Genomic DNA, 22991 nt, shown 5'->3' with positions numbered 1-22991 from the left:
AATCTTCAATCAAAGACATAGATTGGCAGATTTTAATAAAAAAACAAGACCCAACAATATTCTATCTTTATCTCATAGTGAAAGACATCTACAGACTGAAGGTGAAATGATGGGAAAAGACATACTATGCAAATGGTACTGGAAAACAAGCAGAGAAAGCTATTCTTGTATCAGAAATGCGAACTTCAACCAAAATTAATCAGAAGAAATGGAAAAGTTCAGTATTGGAAAAGTTCACTTCATACTGCTTAAGGAAATCAGACAACAAGATATAACAATTGCAAATATTTATGCCCTCTAAAATGGTGTGTGTGTGTGTTTGTGTGTGTGTGTATATATATATATATATATATATATATATATATATATATGAAGCAAACCTTTCTCAACATTAAGTCAAATAGACTACAATACAATACTACTGGCTACCTTTAACACACCTCTTTTATGACTATATTACCATCCAGATATAAACTAAGTAAACATTTTATAGAACTAAAATATTATTAATAATATAGGCCTAACAGGTATGTACAGAATATTTCATCCATCAATAGATGAATTCACTTTATTCTCAGCAGCACATGGAAAATTTTCTTAAATAGACCATAACTTAGATCAGAAAGCAAATCTTAGCAAATGCAAAAATAATAGAGATAATTGTTTGCATTCTATCAGATTATTATGGAATAAAATTAGAAATCAATGATAAGATAAAAAAACAGAAACCATTATAACACCTGGAGATTAAATAATACATTTTTGGATGATGAATTGGAAAAAGAAGAAATCAATGAAGAAATAAAAAAATAATTTTAGAAGAAATCAGAATAGTCATACAACATATCAAAATCTCTGGAATAGTATAAAGGCAGCTCTAAGAGGAAAGTTTATGGCAGTTTAAAATAGAAAGATACCAAATAAAAATCTAGCATTACATCTCAAGGTCCTACAAGGAAAAAAACAAACCATCACCAAAATCAGTAGAAATCAGAAAATAATTAAAATCATACCAGGACTCAGTGAAATTGAGAATTAAGAAAATAAAAAAAGATCAATGAAACACAGAGTTGGTCTTTTGAATGGATAAAAAAGATTGATAAACCCTTAGCCAAACTAAACAAAGAGAGGAAACAATCAAATTAACAAAATTTGAAATGAAAAAGAAAATATCACTACTGAAATTCAAAGAATCACCAGAAACTATTTTGAAAATTTATCATCCAACAAGTTAGAAAACCTTGAGACACAGGACCTACCCAAATTAAACCATGAGGATATAGAAAACTTAAACATTTCAGTGTCAAGTGAAGAAATTAAAGCTGCCATCAAAAGCCTTCCAATAACAACAACAACAACGAAAGCCCAGGACCAGAGAGATTCTCAGCTGAGTTCTACTAGACCTTGAAAAAAGAATTTATACCAGTCCTCCTGAAATCATTTCCATGAAATAGAAACGAAGAGAATACTGCCAAACTCATTCTATGAAGCCAGAATCACCCTGATATCATAACCAGACAAAGACATATTAAGGAAAGAAAACTTCATGCTAATGTCCTTGAACAACATAGATGAAAAATTTCTTAATAAAATGTTGACAAACTGCAAACAAATACACATTAAAAAGATAGTGCACTGTGATCAAATGGGCTTCATCCCAGGGACACAAGGTTGGTTCAACAGATGAAAATCAATAACTGTGACTTACCACAAAAAAAGAGTCAAGGTTAAGAATTGCGAAATTATCTCAATAAACGCAGAAAAAGCATTTGATAAAGTATGGCACCTATTTAGGTTGAAAACATTAGAAAAACTAATGTTTTTGTAAAACTAATGTAAGAAGAAACTTACATATGATAAACCCAAGGCCAACAATATACTGAATAGAGAAAAACTAAAAGCATTTCTTCTAAAAAGGGGAACAAGGCACTTTTACCTCTCCTGTACATCACAGTACTTGAAACTCTAGGAAAAGAAGAGCTCAAATTATCTCTGTTGCTGATGATCCTATATTTAAGGGACCCCTCCCCCAAAAAACTACCACAAGACTTCTATAGCTCATAAATCAATTCAGCAAAGTAGCAGGATATAAAATCAACACTCAGAAATCAATTAAGTTCCTATACTCCAATAATTAATCTGCTGAAAAGGAAATTAGGAAAACTATCCCATTCCAATAGCCTCAACAAACAAACAAACAAATAAGCAAACAAAAAACACTTAAGAATCAATCTAAAAGAGGTGAAGGAACTCTACAATGAAAACTATAGAATACTAAAGAAAAAAATTGAAGGAAAACTTTGGAGATGGAAAGACATCCCATGTTCTTAGATAGATGTCAAAGTAACTCTACTATCAAAGGTTCTATTCAGATTCAATAAGATCTCCATCAAAATTCTTTTTTTTAATATTTATTTTTTAGATACAGGTGGCCACATATCTTTATTTATTATTTTATGTGGTGCTGAGGATTGAACCCAGTGCTTCACACATGCTAGGCAAGCGCTCTACCTCCAAGCCACAACCCCAACCCTCCCCATCAAAATTCTAATGATATTTTTTATGGAAGGAGAAAAATAAGGTCTGAAATTAATTTGTAAATATAGGAGACCCAGAAGAGTGAAGCTGGAAGCAACAAAATTACATCACTCAAACTACACTGCAAAGCTACAGTAACAAAGGCACATGTTTTGGTACTGGCACCAAAACAGTCATGAAGACCAGTGGAACCAAATAGAAGACACAGAGACAAATTCACATAAATACAGTTATCTGACAATAGACAAATATGCCAAAAACATATGTTATAAAAAAGCAAGATAACCTTTTTACCAAAGGTTCCGGGAAAACTCAAAATCCATATGTAGAAGAGTGAAATTTAACCTCTATCTCTCATGCTGCACAAAAGTCAACTTAAAGTGGACTGAAAGCCTAGGAATTAGACCAGAAATCCTGCAGCTAATAAAAGGAAATGTAGGCTCAACAGTCCAACATGTCAGTACAGCAACCAACTTCCTTAAAAAGACTCTTAAACTGTAAAAAGTAAAATAAAAAAATCAATAAGTCAGATGACATCAAATGAAAAAGCTTCTGCACAGCAATGGAAACAAAGAGTGTGAAGAGAGATTCTATAGAATGGGGGATCTTTGCCACCTGCTCTTCAGATGGGCATTAATATCCAGAACATACAAAGAATTAAAAAACAAAAAACAAAACTTAACACCAAAGAGAGAGAGAGAGAGAGAGAGAGAGAGCGAGCGCAATAAATGGCCAAAAGAACTAAATAGACACTTCACACACACAAAAAAAAGAAAGAAATACAAATGGTCAATAAACATAAGAAAAGAAAACTTCACCACCTCTAGCAATTAGGGAATTGCAAATCAAAGCTGCATTGAGATTTCATTTCTAGTCAGAATGGCAATCATCAATATACAAAGAAAAATAAGTGCTGCCAGGTGCATTGACTCATGCCTCTAATCTCAGCAGCTTATGAGGCTGAGGCAGGAGAATCAGGAGTTCAAAGTCTCAGCAACTTAGTGAGACCCTAAGCAACTTAGCAAGACCCTGTCTCAAAATAAAATATAAAAAGGTCTGGGGATGTGGCTCAGTGGTTAAGCACTTCTGTGTTCAATGTCCAATACAAAAAAAAGAAAAAAACCTTAAATGTTAGCACAGATGTGGGGGAAAAGGTATCCTCATACATCTTTGGTGGGCCACAAAATAGTGCAGCTATTCTGGAAAACAGCAAGAAGATTCCTCAAAACACTGGGAATGGAAGCACCATATGACCCAGCTATCCTACTCTTTGGTATATATCCAAAGATTTAAAATCAGCATTCTACAGAGATAGAGCCACATCAATGTTTACAGCAACATAATTCACAAATAGACAAGCTATGGAACCAACCTAGATGCCCTTCAACAGGTGAATGAATAAAGAAAATGTGGTATATATACACAGTGCAGTATTTCTCAGCCATAAAGAAGAATGAAATTATGGCATTTGCCAGTAAATGGATGAAATAGGAGACTATCATGCTAAGTAAAATAAGCCAATCCCAAAAAGTCAAACGTCAAATATGTGAAGGCTAATCCAAAATAAGGGGGGAAATAAAAAAGGAAGAGAGAGAGGGGGAAAAAGAGAGAGGGAATTTCAGCAAAATAAAGGAAAGATCAGTTGAGTAGATGGAAGGGATGGAGGCGGAGGATGGAAGGACGGGAAAAGGGAAGTAGAGTGGAATGAATTTGATTAAAATATAGCATGAATATAGCAGAGTGAATAACAACACCAAGTATATCCATAACACACTATTTTTTTAAAAAAAGTATAAGTAAAGTACAGAAAGATCAGTGGAGTAGAGAGAGAGGGGAGCAGGTGGGGGCAGAAATAGGGGAGGAAAGAAGTGTTGGGGACTGAATTAGAACAAATTATAGTCCATGCTTTTGTGATTATGTCAAAATGTATCCTAATGTTACATGTAATTAAAAAGAATAAAAATATTTCATGTCAAATCAAGAAATATTATTAGGCTCTGTTATTTTTTTCATTTACCAGACAAAAAAGTAATAGGATCACTGCATACCAAATATATCTATTCCTTACCTTGGAAGAAATCTGGTAAATTTGTTTTCCCCCAGTTTCAGATGGCTTTAGCCATAATGTAATTTTAGATATGGACTTCCATACCTGGTAACTGAAACAAATTTCTCTACAATAGCACAGAGTAAATAGGTAAGAATTGCAATTTAAGGACTGCACTTAAATTAGACCCACAGGTTATATATTATCTGGTCAAGGAATGCATTTATTTTACTGTAGGTGCAATATAACAAAGGACTGAGAAACATAATATATAATGAACTAAAGTCCTCATGACCTAAAATGTAGTTGATTGAACAAAAAATCGATTGAGAACATTTCTACTTAATAATTTGGGTGTGTGTATATAGAGGGGAGTGTTTTAGAAAATAAATGGATAGTTTGCATCAGTAAATGTGTGTTACTCAACATTGATGGATGTAAAACAGAACCACCATTGTAGAGATATTTGAAATACCCTGGGAAAGATAGGGATGAAAAGTAAGGCATGATACCAGAAATTTCAAACATCTTCACTGTTTCTAACCTTTTTAATTTTATTTTGTCTGATCATATATACCTGGGACTTAGGCTGTTTTTGCAGGTTTAGAGAAAGATCAATTGCTAAATATGATATCATGGCAATATTTCTAGTTGTTGCAGATCAAATTCCAAAAGTTATTGCATGGATTATTCCTTCTTCCACTGTTTAAACTAGAATTAATGATTTCTACCTTCTTTTCTACAGAGTGGATGAGAGATTTGTAACCTTATATATATGCATCCCTGCTCCATGTAATGGGGAACACAAGGAGAAATATTAGCCAGGTGGATATTGCTACCATCTTATGACTCAATTCTCTGCTGAACCTAGTGATCCTACATTGGTTGCATTGACATATGGAAACTAAAGAAAAAAATTAATGCTAAATGAAAAAAAGGGAGAATATTGTTGACCAAAAAAACAAACAAACAAAAAAAACACCAATGCAGAAAGGAAAAGTTACTATTGCCTTGATACCATGTGAAAAGTTGAGAACAAAAGAATGTACAGTAATTTTATGACAGTATTTACAAATACTCAAAATCATAGCTGTTTGCCTATAGAAATCCTCCCTGGTTGGGTTTTGTTTTTTTTTGTTTGTTTGGTTTGGTTTGTTTGTTTGTTTTTTGCAGGTGAAGGTCTAGAATAGGTACTGGGGGATTGAAACAAATGAATGGATGCACATAATGCTTTACAATGAGGCTAATAGCACCTTAAAGGTAAACACCTGGAAGAGACGTAATATTGTCAGGTTTTTTGGTTTCATTTTGACTGGCTATTTGTATGACAGGACTTCTTTTGGGAAGTGAATTGTGGGAAATATTAACTCCCTGAAACACATGTAGTCATTGTTCAAAAACAAGTCTTGAGAAAACCATATAACTAACAACCTAGACAAAAACAAATATCTGTGGAATGTCTAACTAGTCATATTATCATGTATTACAATACATCTGGACCCTGACTTGGGGAAAAATAATTGCCAGTGGACTAAATTTTTGCCCCTGTCTCTTTTTGTGAATAAAGGTTATTAGAATACAGCTATATTGATGATTTTTACATTAAGACAACATTCATGCTAAAATGCCAGTTGAATAACAGCAACAAAAATGTTTGGCTGGGGCTGGGGATGTGGCTCAAGAGGTAGTGCGCTCGCCTGGCATGCGTGCAGCCTGGGTTGGATCCTCAGCACCACATACAAATGAAGATGTTGTGTCCACCGAAAAAACTAGAAATAAATATTAAAAAATTCTCTCTCTCTCTCTTTAAAAAAATGTGTGGCAGCAAAACCCAAAATATTTATTGTCTGTCCTTTATTGTCTTGTCTATGCTGTAGATGATATCTTTGTGGATGGAGAATTCTTTGTTTTGTGGATGACTGTCAATATTCAAATTAAAGAATGCTTCATAAACTGGATCCAATTCAGAATAAGAGTTCACTATGCCTTCCATACCAACTATTAACAAGCTTAGTGCTTGCCAAGGGTACCTGCCTTTGGAATATGCAAACTAATGTATATGTCAGGTAAATACCGCCTTTATAAAACTATATGGAAAAGCCTATAATTCGGTTACAAAATATGTTAGTCAGCTTTCCATCATGATGACAAAATACTCCCCCCTCCCCGGCAAAAAAAAATAAAAAAATAAAAATAAAAAATATAAATGGGAAAGATTTATTTTAGCTCAAAGTTTCAAGAATTTAGTCCATGGTGGCTGCTTCCATTGCTATGGGCCTGTGATAAAACAGAGAAAGTGGGAGGGGAGACAGAGACAGAGACAGAGGCTAGAGACAAAATGAACTCTTCAAAGACATGTCTGCCAGTAAACTTCTTCTTCTAACCAGGCCCCACCTCCTGAAATTTCTACCATCTCCTAATAGTGCTATCAGCTGAGGATCAAGCATTTATCACATGAGCCTTTGGGAGGCATTCCAAATGAAAAACACAACGTAAAGTACATATTCATATTGTATTCCTGGAGCAGACAATCAGGGGTAGTAACACATTTTATAGATAAATTTATGCTGAAATATTTATTAAAACTCTAATGTTTCTGGAAAGCAATGCCTACATACCAGTAGTTCTTCTCTTTTTGCTTTTTCAATTCTATACATTATTAAAAATGCATGAAAAAGAATGACAATGAGATATTTTAACTAAGAAAAGTTGACCAATAAACAGGAAGATAAACTGTCAGGACAGAATTCTTTTGTTAGAGGAATAATACGTTCTGTGGTTATCTCCAAAGATGTTAGGAATTCCAGTGTTAAACGTTGACCAAGATAAGCATGAGATGCAATATGTAGTGATTCATAGTTTTCTATTTAAAGTTCAAAACTCCCCTGGAGACATCCTTTAGAAGCTTATCTAAATACATAGATTTATAGTATAATTAGTTACACAGACAAGTTTTAAGAATGTAATCAGAGGGATGTATACTGCAAAACCAATGGTAAATTTAATAAGATCCTAATATACAAGAAACACATTAGAATCCTATGTGATTTAATGAAAATGGAAAAAATAAATATAATATGTAATATTATTTTTAAATTCTCCTGCTGCCTAAGAAAAGATTTAACAATATATGTACATAACTCACATTTTAAAAGTTAAAAAGCATTAATGAACAGATTAAAGAAGACCTAAATAAACAAAGAGACATACCATGTTCATTAAATGGAAGAATTAATATTTTTATAATATGATTCTCCCAATTATATACATATTCCCCTCAGTCTCAATCAAATCTCAGCAGAATTTTTATAGAAATCAACAAGGTGATATCAAAAGTAAAATAAAATGGAAAACAGCTAGATAAGGCAGAATTATTTTTAAAAATAATGTATTTGTATTTTATTGCTTCTGCAAAAGAATTCTATTATAACTTCAAACAACACTAAGTTTTTATCTTAAAATTCCAAATATCAAAAATATGCCATGTATATACTGAGTTAAAATTGATATGTTGTAAGAGGTGCATCCCTTTCTGGAAGGTTGAGGGAAGAATCAATTTTCTTGTCATTTCCATTTTCCAGAGACTTTCCCCTTTGTTTGGCTTATGTCCCCTTCCTCCATTTTCAAAGTCAAAAACATTGAACTTCTATCTGACCCTTTTCCACAGTAACATAACTCTTTTGCTTTCTCTCCCTCCTTCTCTCTTTCTTTCCACACATTATCGTGATTTCACCCAGATGATCCAGAATACTCTCCATATTTCAAGATCAAAGTAATATCTCTAAAGTCCATTTTACCATTTAAAGTAATGCATTTCAGATTCCAAGAATGAGAACATAGACATCTTTAAGGAGGCCATTAGTTTGTCTACTACACTTAAGAACAAAGGTGGAGGACTCATACATCAGTAAACAAGACAGAGTATATTGATATAAGAATAAATACATACATCAATTTAAAAAATAAAGGAATAAAAAGCCTAAAAAAACCACAAAAACTGGGCTGGGGTTGTGGCTCAGCAGTAGAGCGCTCGCTTAGCACAATCGAGACCCTGGGTTTAATCTTCAGCACCACAGATAAATAAATAAAATAAAGGTATTATGTCCAAATACAGCTAAAAATAACAAATATTTTAAAAAATCACAAAACCTACATTTAACAATTTCTTGACAATTATGTAAGTTTCTCATTGCTCAAAAAACACAAATACCACTCTCCCTTATGTTGTATTGTTCAAAACTTATTTGTGTAGATATACCTAAATTGGAAGGAGCCTTTATTCTAGATGTTCATGTGCCCAGACAAAGTATGCAGATTCTGTTATAAGAAGGGGAAAATGGATATTTGGGGACATATGGGTATCTTTGGTACCAGTGAATAAATGCATATTCAATTAAAAAAAAAAAACACAAGTTCTAAAATTTTTATTTTTTTAAGAATGACATCCATATAAAAATAAATTCCATTTCATAAAAAACATAACAGTATGTCAATCAACATATGAATATGAGATATAGAAATATTACTGGAAAAATATGGAAATTTGGGGGTAAATTTAGCATTGGAAAAATGATCTATATAAGATCAAAAAATAACTCACAAAAATGATTAATTTGGATTTCATCAAAAGTTAGAATATATGTTACTGGAAACAATCTCTTAGAACCTCAGAAGATAAATCACAAAATATGAGAAAATATGTATAGACATATATCTGATAATGGAATTGCATCCTAACTATATGAAGAACTATCACAATGGAATGATAAGATAACCTACACAATTTAAGTGGGAAAAACATTGAAATTTACAATAAAAAGTATAACAATGTCCCCGCAGATATAATGTCTAAGCAAATATAATAGTGCTCACCATAAAGAGTCAACCAGGAAAATAAAATGAGGGCACAATGACATACCATTACATATATGCCAATGTGGCTAAAATTTTAAAACTGGCCATCCTATTTGTCAGTGAAGATGCAAGTCAATTGGAACTCTTATACGTGGCCAATAGGAATGTATAAAATATTCCAATAATCCTGAAAATCAATGTAGCAAATTCTTACAGATTTAGTCATGTACATATCATATGACTCAGTAATTTCAATTTTAGAAATGTATCCTAGATAAAGAGTAAAAATATGTCTATACAAAGATTTTCTTCAAATGTTCATAAAGAGTGCAACCAAAATTACCAAAACATGAAAATACCCCAAATGTTCATTGGTAGTGGAATAGAAAACCAAATACTCATCGACTTGTATAATGATATATGACTTGGTAATGAAAAAAATTAGTTGTTAATGCAAGAAACAACAGAAAAAAATTACATTTTGCTGAAAAAAATAAAGCCAAATATAAATGAATATGCTGTGTAAATCTATTGATAACAAAGTTGTCAAAAGGCAAACTAATCTGTAGTGACAGAAATAACATTGATTACCTATGTTGATGGAATTGAGGGTAGACTCAGTGGATAAAGAACCAGAGAACTTTCTCATAATATTAAAACTATCTCAAACTTCATTATGTTTATACTTATATAATTTATCAAAGTCTTTCACCTTCACACTAAATGCATGTGAATTTCTTTGTATATACTTCATACCTAAATAAAGTTTGTCTTTTTAAAAAGTGAACCCTTAGAAATTGAAAAATGAGAAGGTGACCAGCAAGGGAGGAAGAAGAACCAGAGGAGGTAGTGGGGAATGAAACTGATTAAACTATCATGTGCAGGTATGAATATGTCACAACAAAGCCCATTAGTCTATTTATAAATACATACTAATATAATTTTTAAAATCAGCCCTTAGAAATTAAATATGCAGTTTTTAAAACATTTTTAAATATAATTTAGTTATTGAAAGAAAAAAAGTCAAAGCAATCTATCTACATAGAACATAAAAAGTGAAAAGATATAGAAATAAAAGTTATATGTTCAAAGCAGATTAACCCAAATAACAAACACTTCAGATAGAAAAAATATAGAAAAATAAGAATTAAGCAAAATATAGTTCTGAAGAGAAAGTTAAAAACCATCAAATAAAAGCTCAATACAAATTTTAAGGAAAATAATAATATAAACCTTGTAAAATTTAAAATTCCCAAAGATAAAAGAACATTCTTAGAGCTTAAACAAGTAATGGATAATCCTGTTACCTACAAAGAATAAAGTCAGAAAAGCTCAAAGCCTCTCATTAGCAAAAATGTGTTTCAAAAGACCTAGATATGAAATACAGAATATATATGTAGAAATATATACATAGAAATATACTTCATTTCTAAAAGGGAAAGGTCAATATCATTAAGCTGTGAATTATTTGTAAATTATTCTGCAGACCCAAGAGAACTGCAAACAAAATCTAAACAGGGTAATTAAAAGTATGTGGTAAGCTAAATTTAAAAGTTTACAGAAGATCAAAGTGTCACCTCCCAAAGAAACTGATACAAAGAAGACTGGGGTGAAAAGTCATGATTAGATAGCGATACTTATTATGAATCTATAGTGATTAAGGTAGAAGATTACTAAAACATTATTTGCTAATGTTGCAAAATAAAATACACAGTATAAATAGTCAGTATCCATTTTTATGATATATGAAAAGGTACAATATTGGATTACTGGGGAAATGTTGAATTTTCCCATATTGTTTTTAAAAGGAAATAATGTCATTATCATGCATAAAAATAACCTGCAAATGAATTAATAATATGAAGACAAGATATAACTTTTAGAATAAAAAGTATGTCTACATTCTGAAGTATTACTATCAAAAACATAAGCAATAAAATACAGTTAATTTTATAGTGAAAGGAACAATATTATTCATAGTAAACATAAAAGAAAAAATAAAAGCCACATAAATTAAGAACACATATGTAATACATATAATTGAAAAAAAAGATATTTAGAATTACTAAGAATCCAACATCAAAGCTTCCAAAAAGATAATCTAAAAAAAAAAACATCAAGCCTCATCTTACAGATTAAATGAACTTCCCATTAGCCCATAACAATGTATGCTAAATCCAATTATTAATAAAAGAAGCACATATCAACACTTCAGTGTTTTACCACTTTATTGCCATTTATCTAGTAAATATTAAAATACAACATCACTTAATCATTATCAAGAACGTAGAGCAAGAATTCAGCATTGACCAGAATGTATATTAGTACAAGCTCTATAGAAAATCCAAAACAAAATATGTACAATTTCCCAGAAGACCCATTTCTGTAACATGTCCCAGAAATACTCAGAGACAAAGGGCAATACTGCAAAAATACCCCATCACTTCTTGACTGACATCTTTTACTCTCATTGTATTCATTTTTTATTTATAACAATTTTATAATAATTTTGAGTCAAATGATTAATTTCAACGTATATGCATATGACTTAATTTAACCAAAAATATTGTATTCAAATTCTTTTTTAAATATATTTTCTAGTTGTATATGGACACAATACCTTTATTTATTTATCTTTATAAGGTGCTTAGGATCAAACCCAGCGCTTCACACACGCAAGGCAGGTGCTCCACTACTGAGCTACAGCCCCAGCCCCTGTATTCAAATTCTTTACTATATTCTTGAATACTGTTTACTAAGGTGCACTTATTTTGCCACATACTTATCAATAAATTTTGATTTCCACTTTTACATGAAACATGGAAACAAATTTTTATAAATATTTTGCCCCAGTTTAATGTAGATGGACCTTTAAAAAATCACGAGTATAGATATCAGAGCATTTTACTTACTAATCCGAATGCATTTGAGAGGAGGGGACCAGCCATTCTCTGTACATGTAACTGTGTTTTGACCATTTGAAAGACTATAGCCAGGATAACAATCAACTTTAACAGACTCATGCAGTGAATGTCTTGTTTCACGTGAGTAATATCCATATTCCACATAATTGAAAATGCATTGTCCTAAGGAGCATAAAGTGATAAAAAGTGAAAACATTAATTTGAACAAAATATTGGATTAAAAATTACCTTTATAATATTTAGAAAATGTGTAGCATCTGAAAAATGTGCAATTAAGAAAACCCCAAAACTACTATACCAAATGTTTGTTAAAAAATAAAAATCAATAACATTGAATTCATCTTTAATTTTGTAGCTAAAACATGTGTAAATGATACAGGTTTTCTTGTAACTTTGGTTTTCATGTGATTTTTATGAAGAGCTTCTTATAAAAGACAAAAACTAATTGGGTCTTTTTGCACACACAATTCTTCCCTTGGCCCTAATTTGTCATGCAAGACTTAACTGTAAATACTTATGTGCTTCTTTCTTCCCTCATTGAAAGATACATGTATCATTGTAAAGACATTTACTTACTGATGCATGGTACTTCTGGCAGCCACCCTTCTTTTGTGCAATAAATGTAACCCCAGTATGATTTTGAAGGAGACACAAAATTGTTATCACATTCATAGGTATATCGTTGTCCTATAGGTACTGGAAAGTATGGTCTATATCTTTCTTCATAGTATAGACGACCATGTTTTATCTCTGGAAAATCACAAGGTTTCACTTGTGATAAAAAAATAAGATGAATAATATTTTATTTTATTGAGCAACATATCAGAAATAAACCATTTAAGTAATGAATTATGTCTTATTATTAACATAATTACAAGGTTTTCAAGAAAAGATAAGTCACAGAAATCAGATGATTATGCTCTGTGAGGTCTTTGTTAGTGAAGTCAAATGATATCTTTTCAGTCACCAGAGAAATCAACTAGAAAAATTTGTTAGTATCAAAATAGATAAGGTTATAATAAACAATAGTTTTATTCTAGTTTCAGTTGGGAAATGAGATGTTTTTAATGTGCTAAAATGTTTTTCAATGAGGTATAATATGATTATATCTTATTGACTTATTCTTATGTTTTAAATAATTTAACACAAATTTAAGTGCTGTTATTTATTTTATTGTCAGGTTTATTTTTATTTTCTTGAAATTTACTCATTTTCAAGAGATTGTTTAGAGAAAACCTAGTCCTTTGAATATCTAAATAGTATTAATTTTTTCCAGGCAATATGATTCTGTTTCAAGAAATCTTATGTGATATGTTATAAAGAATCCCCTCATCGCCTTCATGTATACACACATACAATAAATATACTACAACTTCAATTAATTTTTCCACTTTCCTTTATGTTTGATTGCAGACCATTTTCAAGAAGTTTCTACTCTTCAAAATGGTAATTCGCATTATACACTTTGAATTTTTGCTCATCTTTTGTATTAGAACATCATAAATATTGGGTTCATTTTGACACAATCAAATATGCAAGAAATTTTATTTCAAGCCCCATCCAACCTTTTCCTCCCTTCTTCTCCCTCATGTTCCCTCCTCTTCTCTACTAAAATTTCATTCTATTACACATGCAAAAGGGAAATTTCCTTTGGGATGTTTATATATGAATATGACATGATTTGGTTAAATTCATGCCATTTATCTTCCTCTTTCTCTTCCTTCTTCCCTCTCATTCTCCAATAGCTACTACCACTGATCTTCCCTATATCTTTATGATATCTGATCCCCACCCCCACTGCCTTCTTTCCCTAAATTTACTAAAACTTCCTCATATGAGAGAAAACTTTCAACCTTTGAGTTTCTAAGTCTGGTTTATTTCATTTAGCATGATTTTTCTCCATTTCCATCCATTCATCAGCAAATGTCATTATTTCACTCTTATGGCTGAGTTAACTCTTTTGTATGTATGTACCACATTTTCCTAATACATTTCTAATCCCTATTGATGGGCTTCTGGGTAGAATCCATAATTTGGGAATTATGCTGCTGTAAATACTGAAGTGGCTGAATCACAATAGGATGCTGATTTTTAGGCCTTTTGGAAAAACATTGAGAGTGGGATAGCTGGGTCATATGGCAGTTTAAATCCTAGTTGTTTTTTTTTTTTTTTTTTTTTGAGGAATCTCCCCATGGTTTCCAGAGTGATTGTTCTAATTTACAGTCCCATCAATAATGCAGAAGTGCACCTTTTCCTCAAAATCCTTACCAGCATTTATTATTATTCATGATATTGATAATTATTGATTCCTTTCAAGTGTACTTTCTTGGTCTACAGTCCATATCTCTTGGTGTAGTTTTGATTTGCATTTCCCTAATTGCTAGAGATGCTGGACATTTTTCCATATATTTGTTGACCATTTGTGTTTCTTTTTTGTTATTCATTTTTATTAGTTTTTATACATGACAGCAGAAAGCTTTTTGATTCATTGTACATAAACGGAGCAGAATTTTTCACTTCTCTGATTGTACATGACGTAGAGTCACACCATTCATATATGTATCTAGGGTAATAATGTGTGTCTCATTCCACCATCTTTTCTACCCCCATATCCCCTCCCCCCCTTCCCTTTGCCCATTCCAAAGTTCCTCCACTCACCCCATCCACCACCCCATTATGGATTAGCATGCACTTATCAGAGAACACATTCAGCCCCTATTTGGGGGGATTGGCTTATTTCGCTTAGCATGATGGGTTTCTTCTTTTAAGAAGTTTCTGTTTAGTTCTTTTGGCCATTTATCGATTGGCCTATTTCTATTTGTTTGCTTGTTTGAGTTTGTTTGTTTGCTTTTGGCATTGAGTTTTTTTAGTTCTTTATATATTCTGGATATTATTCCCTTGTCAGAGGAGTAACTGACAAATATTTTCTCCCATTCCAGAGGCTCTCTCTTCAACTCTCTTCATCATTTTCTTTGCTGGACAGGATCTTTTTTTAATTTAATGGCATCCCACTTACTGATTCTTAGTTTTATTTTGTGAGCTTTAGGGGTCTCATTCAGAAAGTCAGTGCCTGCACTGATATGATGGAATATTGATCCTATGTTTTCTTCTAATTTTGGCTCTGATCTTTATTATTTCTGACCTTCTACTGATTTTGTAATTAAGACCTTGAAGTGTAACATAAGCTTATTTATTTGGTCTCTCTCTATATTTTTAATGTAGATACTCAATGAAATAAATTTTACTCTTAGTACTGCTTTCATACTATCTCAGAGATTTAATATATCTTTGGTTTCATTTGTTTCTAAATATTTTTTATTTCTTCCCTCAATTATTCTTTGATCCATCCTTCTTAAAAGGATACTGTTTAAACTCCACATGTTTATGTGATTTCTGCTATTTTTCTTGCTTTTGATTTCTAGTTTCATTTTAGTATGTTCTAATAGGATGCATGGGATTATATCAATTTTCTTTGTGTATTTGCTTAGATGTACATTTTGACCTGGAACATGGTCTGTTTTGGAGAAGGTTCCATGAACTGCTGAGAAAAAGATAAATTGAGTTTGAATACATACAGTTTGGATATATCATTATTTATTTTATGTTTTGATGACCTATCTATTAGTGATAAGGATGTATTGAAATCTTCCAGTATTACTGTATTGGGATCTATCTGGGATTTAATGTCAGGAAGTATTATTTTATTATTTTTTAGTTGTTAATAGACCTTTGTTTTATTTATTTATATGATGTGTTGAGAATCGAATCCAGTACCTCACACATGCCAGGCAAGTGCACTACTGCTGAGCCACAGCCACAGCCCCTTAAGAAGTATTTTTTAATGTAATATGTTGACATTTGGGGCATATATATTAACTATTATTATTTCTTCTTGTTGGGTTGTTTCCTTTACTAGGATGTAATGGCTCTCTTTTTCTCTTCGGATTAATTCATGCTTGAAATCTGCTTTGTCAGATATGAAGAATGGCTACTCCAGCTTGTTTTCAGAGTTCATTTGCATGAAGAAAATTTTTTTCAATCCTTCTGCCTTCAGTCTGCAAGTGCCTTTACCTATGAAATGAGTCTCTTGCAAACAGAATTTGGTTGGATCTTGTTTTTGGATCCATTCTGCTAGTCTATGTCTTTAAATGAGTGAGTTAAGGCTATTTATTTTCAGTGTTATTATGGATATATTATTTGGATTTTGGATTATATATTTTGAATTCTTGCTCAACCTAAATGTCTTTTTTTAAACAAAGGTGAGAAAATGATTTCTTCTAAGTATACTTTCTTGGTCTACAGTCCATATCTCTTATCATTGACAAATACTTCCTCACCTTTATGAAGCTTCCAGTGTTGTAATTAAAATGCTTTTTAGCATTAAGTCTTGTTCCTTTTAGGTAACATTCACTTTTTCCCCTATAATATTTTTTTAAAGATTTTGATATTTTATATTAACCCATGGGTTTTAGAAATTACATCATGAACTGTCCAAACCTGTATTATTCAACAAGAACTGTGCCTTGGACATGCTTGAGTCTTTTGAGTTGCAAGAAGTGAGATTTTAAGATTAATCAATTAAATTTCCCATTTGTAGATAAGAGATTTGAAACCTGGTGGTTGCAGAAAAATGTGTTTATTCACCTACTTATGCTGTTTCATGGAACATCAATAAAATAAATTAGTTATCTCTGATGTCTTTTCAAAATGCACAAAAAGCAGAGAATTGACAGGTATAATTATTATGATAGGCCAGAGGCACTTGTCTATATTCTTCACACTCATGTGTGCACATCTAAACCTCATTAAAAGGGTGTACCTTGAAGCAAATTTAATATTCCACTAAGGACCTATCAGCAGAGATGGGTGGTTCTCACAACAGCCTCATTCTACTACTTAGAGTATCCACCTGCTTATACTTTCACTAAATGTAGGTCATAGTCTCATTGCCAGCTATAGTTGTTCCATCCTAGTGTTCAGTCAAACTGATCGTAAAATTGAATAAATATTCACTAATTTTCATAAATGTTGCTAATCCATCTGTCCTAGGAAGCTTATTTCTTTGACTCAAGCCCAGGATTTTATAGTTACCATTGCAGAAGTTTATCCTATTTGATTCAATTTGACATGTAGGATTTTCTTTGAATGATATGTCCTAGTGTAGATTCACTAACATCATCCTTTGTGTCATTCAAGTTGTGAATTCATACTACATTTTCCCTGAGCCATTGAATAATTTGATGTCACCAATGAGTAATGGAGTTGTCCTGAGAAGAAAGTCCTCTTGCTTGATTATCAGATAAGATTATTTAATGAAATTGCAAAGAGATAAACCATCTAACTGGTCAATTTCATTGCCTTATCCATAAGAACCTGTGAAAGGCAGGTTTAGATATATTTGAGCAAATCCATATTGTCGAAGTCAACTATAAAATCACTAAACATTGACCTTATAGTTCTTATGCACTTTGAAATTTGTTTCACAGTTATAAAAGCTTTCTCTGTTAGTGACTGGAATTTTGCCTAGAACTAACATTGAACTCATTGACCAATCATTTGTATCATCACATTTTTGTTTAAGTGTGATACACCTTTAAAATGTACAGTTAGATAGAAAGAAAAGGAATATGACTGTGGAGACAAACTAAAACTTGAAGAGGGCCAAGAAAGCATTCCATAAATAAAATAGTCTTGACCTTTAGTGGAATTTTGCCACATGTAAAATTTGTAGGAAACTACATAAGTCCTTCAGCACTCCTCCCTCACAATAGGGGAGCTTTATTTTTCTCCTTTTGGGGGCATGTTGGACTTAGTGTCTCATTTCTGAAGAATAGATGTGGTGGTAGCAAGAGTATGTGAGTAGATCCTAAGTGGTATTCAGGCCTCCACTCACTCAGATCAGTAGCTCTGGAGAAAGTTAGCTGTCATTCAGGTAACCTAAGAGAGGCCCATGTGGTCAGGAGCTGAGGCCTCCTGCCAAAAATCTATGTGAGTGAACCGTGTGGGAAACAGATCCTGCAGAACAGTCTATTACACTGATGTACTGACTGCACCACAAGAAGAAACTGACTCAGAACTACTGACTCATTTCCAAATTCTTGACCCGCAGTCACAATGAGACAACAAATATTTGGTATTAAACAAATATGTTTGGGAGGGAATTTTTTTAATTTTATTTTTTAGTTGTAGTTGGATTCAATACCTTGATTTTATTTACTTATTTTCATGTGGTGCTGAGGATCGGACCCAGGACCTTACACATACTAGGCGAGCTCTCTACCACTGAGCCACAACCCTAGCCCAGTAAATTTGTTTTAATGAAACAAATAACTAACATATTATCTGTTAGAAGGTAGTATTTTTACCCAATGTTTTATTCACATACTGGAAGAATTTTATTAATTAGAGGAAAAAAAAAAAAAAATATATATATATATATATATATATATACACACACACACACACACACACACACACACATACATACATTTTTTTGAATTGCAAGAAACTGTTTTTAATTTACTAAGATGTGATTTTCATACTAAGAGATGTAAAGAATGCTTTTAAAGGCTCTATGTACATATTATGTACATAAACATAGACAACTATTTGGTCTTGTCACAGTGTGTGTGTGTGTGTGTGTGTGTGTGTGTGTGTGTGTTTAGTAGAAAAATCAATTCAGAATTACAAAGTAGCTCAAGATATAAATGGAACTTACAGCTACATCTTGGAGGAGGTATCCAGACACTACTTGTACATTTTGCAGTATTTCCCCTGGTTGCAGGATAAAAACCACTTTTACATTCATATCTGATTTCATCTCCAGTTCTGTGCTTAATCCTTTGAGGTGAGTAAACACCATTTGGAATATAAGGAGGATTACATGTTACTTCTGGGGAAAAAAAATAGGATGTGTGAATAGTGTGGAAATCAGTACTCATTAAAATTAAGTATAAGAAAGTAAGACTATAGGTAATATTTATTTGTCCCTAGAGGAGCACAAAATGACATTAAAATAAACATATCCTCACATATCACTATATATATATATATATATATATATATATATATATCCTCATATATCACTCCTGTTTAACTTACTGTGGTTTTTACCAATATATTTGTGATATCATGAAGTATGTGATAGCTTTGTCTAAAGCTTTCACATACTTCATGATACTCCTTGTCTGGCAATGACTTCATCATGATCATGTATAAATATTTCAAATATTTCTTCCACTTTCTTCTATTTCTTTGGACACTGTTGCTCTCATAAGGATTGTTTACAAAAATATACATAGACTCTTCTTTCCACACAACTGGTAGGAAATCACATCCATTCTTTGAATTAAATATGGCCATATGACTTAGATAGTTCAATGTAATGAAAATAAAACAGAAGGGAGTTTTAAAAGACATTGTGTGAATTTTCATGTTCTCATTCCCACATCTGCATTAACTGAAGAAGAACATTGGAAAGATGATGCCTTTGTCACCTGATTCTTAGAACTAGTTTACCATATTTCACTGCATTACCATTGCCACTGTTACAGGATTCTTCCACAGAGAGACCAGGAACCAGGGCATTCAGCAGGAAGCAGAGCATATTAGTGTTGGCACTGGTCCAGTGGATTTGTATTCAAAGGCTGAGGTCCCAAAGCAGGAGATGTTGCCATATATATCTCTTGTTAGTTCCTCTTTATTTGCTAGCTCTTTGTCTCCCATATAAGGTAATATACATTATATACATTCTAATTGGGCATTATATTTTATACTATAGATTTGCAACAATATTACAACAGAGTTGTGGAATGTGCATGGTGATTTTGTGGGTGTCATGTTACCTTTCCTTTGTTCTGAGAAAGTCCCTACCATACCACTGCATTAACATATGTTCATGAGTATTCCATGTGTTCTAATCTTGCACCAAGACAATTTAGTAATGAAAATTTTCAAGTATTACCTGCACAATTTAAAAAACAATGTTTCATATGTGAAACATTTAGTAGCATTTCACTTTTTGGCAAAAAAAAGGCATAAAGTCTGCAATGATTTTTCAGTGAAATACTGTGCAGAGACCCTTCTGAACTGTATTAGAAGTGAGCACAAACCAGAAACAAAGTGTAGTTTGTTAAGATATTGATATACTGCAATCTATTTTTTGGAAAGCCTTTTTTGTAAGGGGTCTCTTTTGCAACTACTTAGGTCTGGCAACATAATATAAAAGTAACCATACCCAATTTGTAAATAAATGGACGTTGTTGTGTTGCAATACAGCTTTCTTTACAAAAGGGAAGCAAGCTTGATTTGACCTGTGAGCAAGTTTGCCTTCCTTTGATCTAGTCTCTTCTCACATATAAAGCTCTTTCTTGTTCCTTCCATCAATTCTGCTATATCCCAATAATGGATCAATTTACAATATTCTTTTTCTTATAAAGTGCTATACATTTTAAGTATAGTAGAAAAGTTATATAAATGTCTGTATTGATGCCATATTGTAATTTGGCCTAAAAGCATGTGGTGGATATTCATCATTACTTATAATCCTTTATATGCTCATAATTCATCTCTTATTTCATTAAAATAATCCTTTATATGCTCATAATTTACCTCTTATTTCATTTTCCAATATAAGTTACTAATTGTTAATACACTCTTTTCAAGCCACCTAACCCAATTGCTCTTTTATCAACAAATAATAAGTCTTTGAACTTTAGTTTACATTTCTTTACTTAGGTTTTACTTCATGGTATAACTAAATTTAATACCAATTTTTTTAATCCAAAAGTCACAAGTTATAAAAAACAAAAGTTTAAGAGAATGATTAAAGTGTATCGGGTAATTTTGTTAAAACATTCGAGAATGGAAACACTTCTGAAGATTAATCTCAAATTGTAGACATGAATTCATTGATGAAACTTAATTCTTGCCTTTTGAAATCTTTCTTAAAATAAACAATTTAAAAATTGCCTTACTATCTATTGCTATCTAAAATAATAATATTCAAGACTATCCAAATGTATGTGGTCCCTTTTTCTCACTACCAGATACATTTGAAGTAAGAATAATAATGCATGATTAGCACCATATGTTGTAAATCAATTTTTAAAAGTTTATGAGGAAAACAGATGGAATTGGATCAAACGTGACTTTTAATCAATTCATTTTGGCATGTTTAATTATTCCTGTAAATGACTTATTGTAGGTTGTCTTCTATTGGACAGAGAGAACCAAAGTTTTGACACCTCTGTCAAAACCCTTGGCATCTATATGCCGTGGAAGAGATGGAAAGCAATTCAATTATTTTCTCCTCAACCATTTTAAATTTTGATTTATTACTCAATTTCTGAGCTTTGAGTTACACAATTTTAGAGAAATTAAGATTTCTGGGTCAGGAGTTCATCATATGTCAACAGGTCAATTCTTGCATTGTGCCAGGAAAACAAAGAGAAGTATTTGTAATATATTAGCTGAGGTACAGAAGGTAGAGTCCTTTTATTAACAAGAAACTCTTCTACATCTAGTCAATGTAAAGTATATTTAAATAAAATGAAACACATTTTGAAACAATGTACATGCTTATCCAATTTGGGGTAAATCTCTCTTTATTGTTATCAAAGTTTAATAAAATACCTTGTGATCAGCCAAATCCCTTTTAATGTGGATTTAACATGGATTATCATTGTCTTATATTCATTAATTATTTTCTAAAATATTTTGTTAATGATGCCTAAAAATAGAGATCACTCTATTGTGAAGAAAGAAACATTTTCCATGGAACTGTTTGTAAACTGAAGCAAAATAAAATGTTTAATTATAAAATCAATTCAAAATTAACTGTACTTTTATAAAATATAACTAAAACAAGATTTAAGCATGTAATTACATACCACAGATGTAAAGTTCCGAGGGTTCCTAGGAGTTAACTCTCCTTACTTCCCAGTATGGTAAAATCTGTGAAAATCACTGGACCTATCAATGGTCCTTGTTTCCCTCACTGCAACAGTTCTCATCAAAAAGCTACCTCACTTCTTTTCAGAAATGCCTGCAAATATCTGAGGACAGGAATTACTACAATATAGCTATGTCTTCTTGCTATTCTTTTTATGGTTATGATTTCTTAAACTCTTCAATCATCTATATTCTCTCTTCTAGGTCATGATCCTTGGAAGACACCCCTTTAAAAGGAGGTAGGAAAAAAAGAACACAATATTCAGATATACTTCTTGTGGGAAAAAGCACTCTGCCTCTCTGCATGACATCCTTCCATGAAGAAGCTGAGAGTTAGGATTTCTTTTTCAGCACCATCATCACTGTTGTTCCAAATTAAACCCATTGCTCATGAAAATCTCCACTTTCTGGATCCCTTTAATTCCATTGTCAATAGAGATTTACCTCATCTGATGTTAACATAATTTACTCTTTAGAGCCAAATTCTAGGCTTTAGAAGAGCAATTTATGTATTTGAGAATTGCAGATTATTGAAATTGGAAAGCCTATGACAGTCCTGCAATTTAGTGAGAACCTTTCTCAAAAAGCATAAAATAGGTGGGCGATGTAACTCAATGATAGAGCACCTCTGAGCACCAAAATCCTCAGTATTAAAAAAATAATAATAATAGAGTTGG

The 22991-nt window shown here is 32.0% G+C and overlaps 1 protein-coding gene across 1 annotated transcript in view; it reads right to left on the bottom strand.

The window, feature by feature from the left end:
- LOC124105498 (complement factor H-like) overlaps nt 1-19351 on the bottom strand; it is a 54964-nt gene extending 35613 nt beyond the window's left edge. The window contains exons 1-3 of the mRNA XM_058585104.1: nt 19082-19351; nt 12940-13134; nt 12352-12525 (exon numbers count right to left, since the gene is read on the bottom strand). Coding sequence (XP_058441087.1) covers nt 12352-12525; nt 12940-13134; nt 19082-19304 — 592 coding nt within the window. The 5' untranslated portion in view covers nt 19305-19351. The remainder of the gene's footprint in view (nt 1-12351; nt 12526-12939; nt 13135-19081) is intronic.
- Nucleotides 19352-22991: the final 3640 nt, after the last annotated feature.

This window comes from Marmota monax, unplaced genomic scaffold (assembly GCF_021218885.2).
Source record: "Marmota monax isolate L192 unplaced genomic scaffold, Marmota_monax_Labrador192_F-V1.1 WCK01_AAM20220418_F8-fsc01524, whole genome shotgun sequence".
Classification (NCBI taxonomy): domain Eukaryota; kingdom Metazoa; phylum Chordata; class Mammalia; order Rodentia; family Sciuridae; genus Marmota; species Marmota monax.
The sequence above is the reverse complement of the archived record's forward strand: the minus strand, read 5'-3'. Positions and strand labels throughout refer to the sequence as shown.